Here is a 13,040-nt window from a genome sequence, read left to right on the forward strand (position 1 = left end):
GCTGCCCTCTTTCTGGGATTTGTCTGTGTCTTTTTACCAGCCCTGAACTTGGCCTTCGACAACTTAGGCCTGTAAGATTGCTGCTTTTGCCACCCGGCGTTGTGCAGAGCAGGCAAAATAGGGCACACGGCGTGTCATTTTAGTTTCTGCCAGCTTCTGGCAATCATTCAGATGGTTTTGTTTTACTGGGTCCATGTTTTATGGTTGTTGGCTGAAAAGGGGCATGTCTAGCCAGGCTCCCCCGCTGCTACCAAAAGCAGGGAGCTTATCCTGTTTTATCATCTGACTTTTTCAACTAATCATATAAACATCATTTCACATAATCACACGTTCTTCTACCAATTAAGAGCTGGCAGAAACTAAATCCTTGTAGTTATGTCTGTGGTTATTTCCTTAGATAAGATCCCCATGTTGCTGGGTCAGGTATGTGATCTTAAAGTTTTTTCAGGCTATTCTGTAGTATTATTGTTGCTGTTGAATTTGTTTGTTTTGTTTCTGTGGTGCTGGGAGTGAACCCGGGCCTCAAGCATGTATGCAGAATAAGTACTCTGTGCTGAGCTACACCCCACTCCCACATTGCTTAGGTTTATAAGGTTGTTGTTAATAGAATTTTCTTCTGAGCACATTATGTTTTCTTATGTTAAATGTGAGCATCTAAATTAAATTAAACCAGGCACAGCAATTCATGCCTGTAATCCTAGCAACTGGGGAGGCCGAGGTAGGAGGATCCCAAGTTCAAGGCCAGCTTCAGCAACTTAAAGAGACGCAGTCTCAAAATAAAAACTGAAAAGGGCTTGAGTGAGGCTCAGTGGTCAAGTCCTCCTGGGTTCAATGCCCAGGACTGCAGAATGAATAAATATGTACTAAAGTGTCTCACAGGCACATACATTCCATCTGTTGCATGGAATCTAAGGTTTTTTTTTTTTTTTTTTTTTTTTTCCTGCAATGTTTGTTTCAGAGTCCTGTTCGATTTGATACCTTTGATAGCCTTTCACTAAGTATTCCAGCTGCCACTTGGGTATGTACCTCTGGTTGATTTGGGGTATGTTTTGCAAATATTTCAATCTGAAAGATCTTCAAGGCACTTTATGTAGCTCAGATCCTGTGTGTTATTCAGACAGGTAGTCAGTCACACAATTCTTAACTCTAGGGTGTGGCACCAGGGCCTGATCATGGGGGAGAAAACATGGAGGTTTTTTGTCTTGCTGCAGGAAATTTGGCTTTTTCATCAAACACCACACATGTGCACACACACACCCCTCAGATTTAAAGACACATAAAACATAGATTTAGACGTCCAGATCATGGAAGTCCATAATTTTCCATGGCCTTTTATCCTTGTACTCTTAGATGGGTCAGTAGTCGCAGTGCCAGATCCTTTGAGCTCCACCTTTGTACAGGAGACATCCAGTTGTGTCTGCGGGGCTCTGTTGCCTGGGTTCAATTTGCAAATAATTGAGCAGCTCTGAGCTCCACCCAGCCACCTGCGAGTTCAGTACAGCTCTTCTTTGAATTATTCTAATTTTCTTCTCATGCTGTAGGGTCATCCCCTGACCCTGGACCACTGCCTTCACCACTTCATCTCCTCGGAATCCGTGCGCGATGTTGTGTGTGACAACTGTACAAAGGTATGCCTTGAATCCCAGTGGCATCTCCCAGCTGGCACGTGAGCTCCCGTAGTACCCCTCACACTGCTGGCCTCAGCTCCTCTGACTGCCTGAGCCCAGAGGATGTGTGCAGTCCCTGCCATTTCCACCCGACCTGGTTTGGAAAGTGACTGCCCAAGGAGTTTGTTTCCCAGATGAGTTTCGTCTCATCCACAGCGTGTTTAAAGAAGCATGCAGGTTAGGCTGGAGCTGGGAGACGCAGTTTTCTCCACTCCCCTTTCTCTCGTGCCCTGCCTTTTCTCTGTGCTGTCCGCCTGAGTCCCCATGTGACTGCATTTCACCCTTTGAATGGAGAGGAATTGTGTGGACCGAATTTTTGAAGACAGAAGACAAGATAGATTTCATGCCAGAGTTTCAGTTTTGACTCCTCATTTTTCTCCTCCCTCCATGGCTACCGTTATTTAACAATCAAGAGGATCAGTGGGAACAGTTTGCAAATAATTGGGCACTGAGTTGATTTCAGCAGGTAGCAGTCCAGTGCCAGTCAGATGCACCAGCCCCGTCGCTGCCCTCCATAGATGTCCTGTTCAGGGTTTTCACAGAGAAATGTTGTTACTTCCATTTCAGATTGAGGCAAAAGGAACCTTGAATGGGGAAAAGGTGGAGCACCAGAGGACCACTTTTGTTAAACAGTTAAAACTAGGGAAGGTGAGCCCACCCTTCGCACCAGCTTGACTTTGCTTTGGAGGGATCCCCTATCCTGCCCTGAAACGTCCCGCCCTTTCCTCTTCCTCTCCCTCCGCAGCTCCCGCAGTGTCTGTGCATCCACCTGCAGCGGCTGAGCTGGTCCAGTCATGGCACGCCTCTGAAGCGGCACGAGCACGTGCAGTTTAATGAGTTCCTGATGATGGACATCTACAAGTACCGGCTCCTGGGCCACAGGCCCAGTCAGCACCACCCTAAACTGAAGGAGAGCCCGGGGCCTGCGCTGGAACTGCAGGACGGGCCAGCCGCCCCCAAACCAGGTGTGTGCCCGAAGCAACCACCTTTCCTCAGCACAGAGCAGGGGTTTGGCAGCACCACATTCTGGCTTCCCCATAATCTGAGCACAAGGCTTATACAGTGTTACTCAGAATTCTTGGGAACAGCAGGTTCGGGGGTAGAAAAGGGGTTTTTTGTTTGTTTTTATGTGTGGTGCTGGTGCTGGGATCCCACCCAGGACCTCATGAATTCTAGGCAGGTGTGATACCCGTGAGCTACACCCCAGCCAAGATTTCTTAAAGAGGTTAAAATTGTACAGTAATGAGGGCTGGGGATGTAGTTCAGTAGCAGGACGCTTGCCTGGCATGCATAAGGCCTGGGGTTCAATCTCTAGAACCGTTCCCCCCCCACACACACACAAAAAAATTACACAGTAATCAGAAACAGTTCTTAAAATTCCATTATAGATGAAAAAGTACAGGAGGAAAGCTCAAGATTGCAGACTTCTTTTTCATCTTTGGACTAAACAGTAACTGACTCCGATCATTCCAGTGAATTTGCATTTCTTTCTCCTGGCCCCTAAAACAAGTCATCGCATTTATACAAGGAGTATGTGGCGGGGTAAACGTCCTGGCTGAACATCTTATTTGGGTTCACAGGACTTTTTACTGGATTGTTGATCTCATTCTGTTACTGTCCTCGTCTGAGGTTAATTGTTAAATGGGTCCCCATTAGGCAAGGTCACCCATGAGAAACTGGAGGCTCCCTGTGGTTCACAGTTGGCCCAGGGCACCCAGCAGCTGGTGATCTGGCCTGCAGTGTGGGTCGGGATGGTGTTTGAAGGTGTCTTGTGCAGCCCATTGGGTTCTTTGGAGTTGTAGGTGAGGAAGACCCACCGACTTGTAGGCTCCATGCCTGAACCCACCCCCTGCATGCTGCCCCCAGGTGATCGGGACTGTCCTCCTGACTCCCACACTGTGTGTGGACTGAGGTCCCTCCCTCCTTTGGTTCTTTTTTCACAACCACAATTGCACGGCCTGGCAAGACCTCATCCGAGGAGACTGTACCTGGTTCTCCCTCACCAGGCCCTGGATTCACATCAGGAACCCTGAGGCAGGGAAGCCAGTCCCTGACCCTTGTTTGGCATCACAGCTCTCTTGCCCCAGCCTGCGCCAGCCCTGACTGAGGGGCAGCCTGCTGGTGCCCAGAGCACGCGGCTCTGTTCTAGATGCCAGTGTGAATTATGTGGTACAGGAGAGCCCCCAGACATGATGCTTGAGCTGAAAAGGGATGGAAATGTCCCCCTAGTGATGCTACCCATGACTCATAAGTGTTAATGCTGCCACATGTTGGTGTTCTTTAGAAGCAGACAGGGTTTTTTAAAAAATATGATGTTTACATCAGTGGTTCTCAGCATGAAGCGATGGAAGACTTTGGGCAATGTCTAGTGACATTTTTGGCTGTCACAAAACACCCTGTAACAGGGGCTGGGGATGTGGCTCAAGCGGTAGCGTGCTCGCCTGGCATGCGTGCGACCCGGGTTCGATCCTCAGCACCACATACCAACAAAGATGTTGTGTCTGCCGAGAACTAAAAAATAAATATTAAAAAAAAATTCTCTCTCTCTCTCTCTCTCTCTCTCTCTCTCTCTCTCTCCTCTCTCTAAAACAAAACAAAACAAAACACCCTGTAACATAGCACATCCCCCACAATGAAGAGTTGCCCAGCCCAGAGTGTCTGTAGTGCCAGGTCGAGAGACCTTGGATCAAGTCAAAAGCCAACAAAAGCCAATAAATTAACCCCTGCTTACCAGGTGCTGGGCCACCCGCCTACAATCTCAGCCACTCAGGAGCCTGAGGCAGGAGGATCACAAATTCAAGGCCAGCCTCAGCAACTCTTGATGGCCCTAGCAACTTGTGAAACCCAGTCTCTAAGTGAAAAAGGGCTGGGGATGTGGTCAGTGGCTAAGCACCTCTGGGTTCAGTCCCTGGTACCAAGTAAATAAGTACTGCTTTACTTTGGTACCTGTTGTTTGCCAATGGGAATGGGAATCTAAATGATCCACACAGTTATCAAGGCCAGCACTCGATCTGGGGCTTGATACGCTTTTCCTACTTGGATTTAAAAGAGGGACTGAAGGGTAGGGAATTTTATGAATTAATTTAGTTCAAAAGGAACTATTGTTTTCTTTGTGGCATTATAGGGAGCTCATTTTCAAGGCAGTCAAAACCATATTTGTTTGCTGAGAGCCACTGCTGGTGTTCACTGATTTAGGCCTTTTTCTCTTGCAGTTCTGAATCAGCCAGGGGCCCCCAAAACACAGATTTTTATGAATGGCGCCTGTTCCCCGTCTTTGTTGCCAACCCTGCCACCCCCATTGCCCTTTCCTCTCCCAGTTGTTCCTGACTACAGGTGAGCTGCTCTTCAGAAACACGTTCTTTATTCATCATGAGCCGTTGTCTCACTTTCTGATGCTAACTTTTCACCGACATGAATTAATGACAATTTAGAGATTAATTATTACACATTCCTATCTAGGAATTATGAAAGTACATAGAAGCTGGGCTTGGTGGTGCACACCTGTAATCCCAGTGGCTGGGGAGGCTGAGGCAGGAGGATCCCAAGTTCAAAGCCAGCCTCAGCCAAAGTGAGGCCCTAAGCAACTCAGTGAGACCCTGTCTCTAATTAAATACAAAATAGGGCTGGGGATGTGGCTCAGTGGCCAAGTGCCCCTGAGTTCAATCCTTGGTACCCCCCCCCAAAAAAAGTACATAGAATGTATACGTATGTGTGTATATGTATGTATATAAAGAAGAAAATTTTAAATTTCTTGGATTGATTAGATAACCCATTACATCTGTAGAGTCCAACACTGTAGGAGCTGTGTGTAGGCGGGGGCAGGGGCCTGTAATCCAGCTTCTGGGGACGCTGAAGTGTATGCTCCAGGCCACCCTCGTCAACACAGAGAGGCCCCTTTCAAAACACGAAACAAAAGTGCTGTGTGTCTGTGTGTATACACCTGTGCACACTCAGGGTTCTCCCCGCCACCCTCAGTGTGGACATCCTGCCTGGCCAGTAAATGGGGTCTGTATTTCCATGGCTTTAGGGTGTGGTGTCGTGTGAGTGCACTGCTGTGCTGACCCCCTGTGTTTAACACCTGCGGTTCTTGTCCTTCTGCCTGTGTGAGAGTCCTAACTGTGAACCCGGCGTTTCAGCTCCTCCACGTACCTCTTCCGGCTGATGGCAGTGGTCGTCCACCATGGAGACATGCACTCTGGACACTTTGTCACTTACCGACGGTCCCCACCTTCGGCCAAGAACCCTCTGTCAACCAGTAACCAGTGGCTGTGGATCTCCGACGACACTGTCCGCAAGGCCAGCCTGCAGGAGGTGCTGTCCTCCAGCGCGTACCTGCTGTTCTACGAGCGGGTCCTCTCCAGGGTGCAGCACCAGGGCCAGGAGTACAAGTCTGAAGAGTGACTGCCCTGGCCCGAGCTGATGGCCTGGTCCGTGCCATCCAGGATAGAAGCCAGCTGTGCTGTGTGTGTCGCGCAAGCAGACCCCCAGAGCTTGCGGCGTGTTCCAAAAGTGGGCTCCGTGGAGGAGGCCCCCACCCCCAGCCCTGCTAGTAGCTCTGGAAGGGCCGGCAGCCGGAGAGTGTCCCTGTGTCTAGAGTGTCTTTTTACTCATCTGATTCAAGTAATTAAAAGCTACCAGATCCAGAAACCACCTTTCTATATTGTAACATGTGAGGTGTTCTCAGAGGGCAGTCACCTTCCTAATCCTCTGACATTTCAACATAGATTTTTTATTTTTAATAAGCAGGCCCCTAAAAATTGTTGACATAATTAGTGAAATCATTAAAGGCAACAATTTAGAAGAAAAAGTGCCTTTCACTTTCGATTGCTTTTGTAGCCCAACCATTCTGAGAAAGAGACATGATCTAAGAGTCCTAGAAACAGTTTTTGAAGGCCCTGTTCCTTCCAGGTCACTCAGAGGATATCAAAGAGCAGTTGCAAAATGCCTGAAGAGCTCCTCTCCCTCTTTGTATGCCTTTTTCTAACCTTTTGATTCTTTCTATGTCTTAAAGATACATCTGCCAAGTCTCCCCGCCCTGGGCGCTCTTTCACGACTTTGTCAGTCAATGTAAGTGAAACGCTCGTTGCTTTTCTCTTTTGTGTATTACACCAAGAGATGTGATCATAGTACATTATGAAAACCGTACATTATGAAAGCCAGACCGGACAGCGTCTCTGTATCTGGGCAACCCCTGTGTCTTCTGCCATATAGAAAACCATTACACGAGGACGGTTACTTCCGTGTTATTTATTGCCTGTGCAGGAGCTCTGAAGGCCTACAGGCAGGGTCTTGGGGCTGTGTGAGCTCATCCCTGCCTCAGCTGGAGAGCTGGATTAGGATGCGCGCTGTATATGGGCTGCAGTCTTGCTGGACCTGTTTCCTCATTTATAAAGTGAAGGGTTAGATTAGATGACCGAAAAAGTTCAATCCTGCCACACGCAGTGGCACACGCCTATCATCCCAGCAGCTCGGGAAGCTGAGACAGGATGATCGAGAGTTTAAAGCCAGCCTCAGCAAAAGTGAGGCGCTAAGCAACTCAGTGAGACCCTGTCTCTAAATAAAATGCAAAATAGGGCTGGGGATGTGGTTCAGTGGTCAAGGGCCCCTGAGTTCAATGCCTGGTACCAACCCCCCCCCCAAAAAAAAAAAATTCCAGTCCTTCCCACAGAAGGAAGAAAGCAGTTTGATTTCTGAAACACAAATACAGCCGACATTAGGCATCATCATTTTGTTTTGGCCCACATTCTGAATTTATTCATTCCCAGTAGCCTAATACAAAAAGAATATATTGAGCATTTTCTTCCCTTTTCAGATAAGTCTCATGAATGCAACCCAGGGCTGAAGGAATTTTGATGACACAATAGTACCGAGTTTAAGCTAGGTTTGTGATTTTTTAAAAAAGATGCCAAATTCAAACTGACTCTTCAGAGAAAACATTTGGAATCAGACCAATACAAAAGATCACCAGAAGTCAGGCCAAGAACTGTGCTCCTGCTGGGCATGCCCCTGGACTCCAGAGGCTGAGGCAGGAGGATGGTGAGTTCAAAGCCAGCCTCAGCCACGGCGAGGTGCTGAGCAACTCAGTGAGACCCTGTCTCTAAATAAAATACAAAATAGGGCTGGGGATTTGGCTCAGTGGTACCAAAAAATCCTGGTACCAGTCCCTGGTACCAAAAAAATAAATAAAAGAACTGTGCTCCCTCCACCTGGGGTGAGCTTCCAGATGTGCGTTGGCATTAGTTGACAGTGCAAGAAGCCCAGGTGGTCACCATTCAGCTGGGCCAGTGTGCATCCTAAGGACTTGGGGACTCTCCCTGCCAATAGAATATACTGTGAAGGTTCTCGGAGCCACCAATGTCAGTGTGAAAGCAGGAGCTTGAACCACCTGGTCCGTGCAGTGCAGACCTCAGCATTGATGTGGAACTGAATGCACCAGTTTTATTGAAATCCAGTGACACAAACACCAGGTCGTGTGACCGTGAGCTGCACTGCACAGTTGTAGCTCTGACTAACTGCTGTTCTGCAACCCCGGGAAACTGGCATTCAAGGATCCAACAGCGGGTTGGGAGGAGCTCCTTGGCCAGAGGCTGGGGTGTGAGTGAAGGCTGTAAATGTGAATGACAACCTGTCTGAACGCTAACTTCCTCATTTTGTCATTTTGTAAATTATTAGGCATTAAGTAGCAGCAGAATAATCTGATTTCTTGTTTTAAGTTATTTACAAAGTCAGTAGCTTCTTTTTGGAAAAGCCTAAGTTAAATTAGTAGTCTAGGCTATAATAACTGATTTATGTATTTGCTAAAGGTACTTTTGTATCTGCTATGTATTATAGCAATAAAAGAATCATTTTGTTAGGAAAAAATCAACTGGTATTCTTTTATAATTCACTATGCTTTCCTTAACCTGCTCCTGTAAAGTAACACCAGCTCCCTCTTAGACAAAAAAAAAAAAAAAAAAAAATACAAAAAGAAACATGTTAAAAACGTTTTTATTTCTTAGGCAAAATTTTACGAAATGTCAGGTTGACCCTCGGAGCCAGAACCTTCTTGCGCACGGGAAGACTGTGATACCAGTGGGTGTTGGTCGGGGGGTTCATCATCAGTAAGCTTCCGTGGGCCAGCTGCAGCCGGACCACCTCTAGCTTCCGGTGGGGGTTCTTCCCTCGGGAGTCCTTGTGCCGGAAGCAGAAGTCCCTGCAGGCACCAAAGGAGACAGAGGCGATGGGGCTCCTGGGCGCCAGTTCTCTCTCATCGTCTCGATGCTCCCCAATGTGGTCACAGCCATCTTTGTACCTGCAATGAGAAAACAGGCACCGCTCAGAATGACCTTCTGGAGGCTGTCCCTGCAGGGCCTGAGTGCCTCCCTGGCTCTGCAGGTGAGGCCGACCTGGGGCATCTACATGGGTAACCTCTCCTAAAGCAGGCCGACAGCACGTCTCATCAGCCCCTGGCTCATGCATGGAAACCTTCCTGTCACGTAAAAGGATTTCCTCCCTCCATACAGAATAAACTTCTGTTCCTGGCACATTCTGGCCCCTGGCCACTCGAGAGCACCCCGCATCCCTTCCTCCCTCCCTCATTGCTTTCTGCCCACACCAGGAGTATTCCTGCTCCACAGGTGCTCTGGGCTTCTCTGGGTGCCTGGCCTGAGCTCTCCAGTTAGTTACCAGCTCAGGTGTCTCCGTGAGCCCTCCCCTAACCATCTCATCTAAAGTGGGTCCTTCTCCTCTGCCCAGGGTTCTCAGCCAGGGTGATGTTGCCCCAGGAGATACTGGGCAATGTCTGGACACATTTCTGGCTGCTCTGATGGCATAAGGTGCTACTGGCATCCCCTGATGGTGGCCAGGGACGCTCTCAGTCCTACAATGCACAGATCAGCCCTGGGCAACAAATTACCCAACCTATGATGTTCACAGTCCTGCTGCTGCTCAGAAACCCTGAGCCCCAACCTTTCCTCAGCTACTCATTCAAATCAGCCTGCTTGACTATCCCCACCACACTCCCCACGGTCCCAAATGACCCTGCCCAGCTGTCTGTCCAGGAGTTAATCACCCTTCCCTCCTGCTGCTGCCTAAGCTCCCTGAAGGACGACTGGGCTTGCGTTCTCCCACCATGATGTCCCTTGTGTGCTACTGGATGGTTTGCTGTGCAGGACCAAGTATGGGGGAGCCCTGAACACTTCCTTTTGGAGGAGACAGAAGGCTATAAAACTTACTCCACCAGACAAGGGAGGCGTCACCTGTTGACGAGCACGAAGTTGAAGGTATGTCCTGTCAACCCAGAGACACGATCCCGGATGCACTCTAGAACTGGGATCCAGGGCTTTGGAGACAGCGTAAGGCCTGAAAACGTGTAGGTCAGTCCAGCGTCACCATATGTGGCTTGCTTCCTTGGCACACAATGCCACTTCCCAAACACTTGGACCCTGGCCAGTGCACCTGTGCAGAAAAAAACAGCAGTGTCAGCCCTCGGACCCAGAGAGGCAGGCGACACACCCTCTGAGTACTCGGGAGAGCAAGGGAAGGAAAACAGGAATGGCATGTCCCTCTGTCCTCCAATGTCATGAAATGCCCTGTTCTGTAATACACCTCCTCAAAAATCACAATGGCTTGCCAAAGTTTTATGTAAAACCACTCTTGCCCTTCTTTCTGAGGTCAATTCTTGAACACGGTAATTTAATTGCCTTTAGGAGCAGAACAGAGACTGAACTCTGAGCACAATGAGGTTTTCATGATAGGCAGTTTGTGTCAACCTGTCACTCCATGGAAGGCGGAGATTGTGCAGCTCATGCTGGGCCAGATCCCGTGACGGCATCATGGGGGGTTCTTAGCCTGTGGTTCCCAGACCAGCAGCCTCCTCATCACCTGGAAATGCCTTAGAAACCAGATTGCAGCGTGGGCCCCCATGAGAGTCTGGAGTAGCAACATACACCCCAGAATCACATTCTACCACTTCCTGTCCTGGAAGCTTTTTAAAAAACACTGATGCCCAGGCTGGACCCTAGCTATCCTGATTCACTAGGTCTCCTGTAGAACCCCAGCTTTTTAAAAAAAATTTTACTGGGGATCAAACCCAGGGCCTCACACATGCTAAGGCAAGCTCTCTACCACTGAGCAACAGCCTCAGCTTCGGCTTTGGGTTTTTTCTATGATTGCTTTTGAACTTTCCCAGGTGATTCTAGTCAGTAGCCAGGTAGATGCACTCTGGTCAACTGTCAGTGGCCAGGCGATCCTGTTTTTCCCAGGTTGTATCCCAAGCCCAGAGTAGCACCGAGAGTATTTGTTGACTCCATTAGCAAGCCCATCAGTAATGGCCCTGAAGGTCAGATTTCTCCTAATATAACATCATGGGTTGTAGGAAACAAGCCTTGAAACCCACACACACATCTTCTGCTTACCTGTAAAATATTCCACTTTTTCCTCCAACTGTCGGAAAATCTCGTCTGCCTCTGCTTTGCCAAACAAGACTGTGTAATCGCAGTCCAGGCCCTCGGCGCGAATGTGTCGCCAGCTGGAGCCTGCCAAGTGGGCGGCATTCCCCGGGGGTTCTCTCCTGGGCCTCTTCCTGGTGTGTCCTTTGTCGTTGCCCAGGGTAGCTCCTTCTTCTGTGCTCTGCTCTTGCTCCTCCAGCTTTCCCAAAAGGCTCCCTTGAACCTCCTTCCCCAGGAATCTGTCCATCCCTTCCCTCCACGGAAGAGGATGTCAGCAGCAAGACACCCAGGAAGAGTGCCCAAGCTCTGTCCCTGATGAAAACTTAGTAGGTCGGTTTTGAAGGGGTCCCACAGCAATGCTTCTATTTGGGGATGGAGCTCAATGGAAGGCCCTTCGGTGTCTAGAATGTTTGAGTTCCTGGGTTCAATCTCAGGGTCTGCAACAAAGGAAACAGTTTCAGCTGGAAGAGCCCTAGGGACCTTCTGGCAGCACATCAAAACAGCTGGCTAGGAGTGTGGCTGAGTGGTACAGCATGTGCTTAGAGCACCGTGTAAGCAACTGGGTTCAATCCTGAGCACCCAAACAACAAACAACAAAGACAAAAATACCAACCAGGTGAGAAATGGGATCAGCTGAAAAGCTTGCAAAAAAAGCCGGAATCAAGACACGCAGTCAGTGTAGACAGGTAAACTGAGTCAGGTCGGATCTAGAAGGTCAATTTTGAGTCTGGGAAGTTGGAGACTGTCCCTTGAGGGGTCTTATCAAGAACCTGCCCCTGCTCCACCCTGTTGCCAAGGTAACCTGTCCCAGGAACTTCCCCTCCCTAAGGTTGTTAATGTGTCCTGTCTACTCCATCCTGCCCTTCCCCCTCAGCCCACCTATTTCCCACCTTTTGGCCACCCACGAGCATTCCTGGGACTAGTCACGTCTGCAAGAAGGAGAAAGATAAGGGGAGAAAGGCTGGAGATCAAAGGAAGCCTGGGACATAGAAAAAGGGAAGAACACCTCCCGTCTTGTGATACCAGGAGACCAGCTGTGGCCCCCTTCTCCCTGGCGGGAGAAGTCCATGTTCCCCCTTTTTAAATAAACCCTGCTTCATACGCTTGCCTCTGCGTGCTCCTCTAATGTTCAAACCTCAATATGTGGGAAGCAGGACACCGCTAACCGGCGGTGTCAAAACCTGGCACTTGCACTTCACCCCCACGCGGAAAATTTTTAAAGAACACGCCTCCCCGTGGGAATCAGTATTTGCAGTCAAGTTTGGAAACTCCAGACAGGGAAAATGACGCCCAGAGGGAGAGGACAGGGAGTTTTGTCAAAGTCACCCACAAATGCAGGTTCTCTATTCCTGTCCACTTTGCTGAGGAAGAGACACCTGGCTTCCCTCTTTCTCACCAGCATTAAAACAGGTCAATACGGCGACACTCAAGGGGAAAAGACCCGGAATCCAAATGTCAATTAATTACGGCCAAACCTTCCTCCCCTTCTGATAGAAAATAAGAACTGTAACACGTGAGTGCGGTGGGAGCTGGAGAGCTCTCTTTACACCCCCGGACTGCCCCCTGCGTGGCTCAGAATCAGGGAAAAAACCTCAGGAAGTCGCAGCCGGCGGGAAAACACACTCACCCCTCCCGCTGCAGCTCAGGTCGCGCTTGCGCGTAGGTCTCCGGAGGCAAGCTGGGAAGCGCAGGCGCATTCGTAAACTCAGTGGCCGCTGACCTCCTGGCGCCACCTGTCGTCCCCTGGATGCATCGCAGGCACTGCTTTGTCTGCCACATCTGGGCTTAACTGCCTCATCTGTAAAGTGGGGACTACAACCCCTGCCAAGAGAGGAAGTTGCAATGAAGTTGGGGGCTTTGTTTTAAAACTTCTTGGTATACAGTTCTGCAAATTTTGACAAAGCTACAATACTTTATAATCACTGTTGAAACACGACGCAAAGAA

The 13,040-nt window shown here is 49.1% G+C and overlaps 2 protein-coding genes across 5 annotated transcripts in view; one reads left to right on the forward strand and one right to left on the reverse strand.

Annotated features, from left to right (window-relative positions):
• USP30 (ubiquitin specific peptidase 30) overlaps nt 1–7,827 on the forward strand; it is a 32,030-nt gene extending 24,203 nt beyond the window's left edge. For 2 of the 3 annotated variants that reach the window (XM_081284681.1, XM_081284682.1), the window contains exons 8-13: nt 959–1,018; nt 1,542–1,628; nt 2,235–2,315; nt 2,413–2,632; nt 4,880–5,000; nt 5,804–7,827. In XM_081284681.1, coding sequence (XP_081140807.1) covers nt 959–1,018; nt 1,542–1,628; nt 2,235–2,315; nt 2,413–2,632; nt 4,880–5,000; nt 5,804–6,068 — 834 coding nt within the window. In that variant the 3' untranslated portion in view covers nt 6,069–7,827. The remainder of the gene's footprint in view (nt 1–958; nt 1,019–1,541; nt 1,629–2,234; nt 2,316–2,412; nt 2,633–4,879; nt 5,001–5,803) is intronic. The other variant, XM_081284683.1, reaches the window with a different exon arrangement.
• An 824-nt stretch (nt 7,828–8,651) lies between these two features.
• Nucleotides 8,652–12,811, reverse strand: ALKBH2 (alkB homolog 2, alpha-ketoglutarate dependent dioxygenase). 2 transcript variants are annotated; one of them, XM_081287436.1, is made up of 4 exons: nt 12,723–12,811; nt 11,063–11,532; nt 9,905–10,103; nt 8,652–8,958 (listed from the first exon to the last, which is right to left on the reverse strand). In XM_081287436.1, exons 2-4 carry the CDS (start codon nt 11,340–11,342, stop codon nt 8,655–8,657), a joined length of 783 nt encoding a protein of 260 aa, XP_081143562.1. In that variant the 5' UTR covers nt 11,343–11,532; nt 12,723–12,811; the 3' UTR covers nt 8,652–8,654. The 2 variants fall into 2 exon arrangements, with proteins under 2 accessions (XP_081143562.1, XP_081143563.1); XM_081287437.1 differs by lacking the exon at nt 12,723–12,811 and adding an exon at nt 12,492–12,660.
• Nucleotides 12,812–13,040: the final 229 nt, after the last annotated feature.

Source organism: Spermophilus citellus (assembly GCF_964194105.1).
Source record: "Spermophilus citellus genome assembly, chromosome: 3".
Classification (NCBI taxonomy): domain Eukaryota; kingdom Metazoa; phylum Chordata; class Mammalia; order Rodentia; family Sciuridae; genus Spermophilus; species Spermophilus citellus.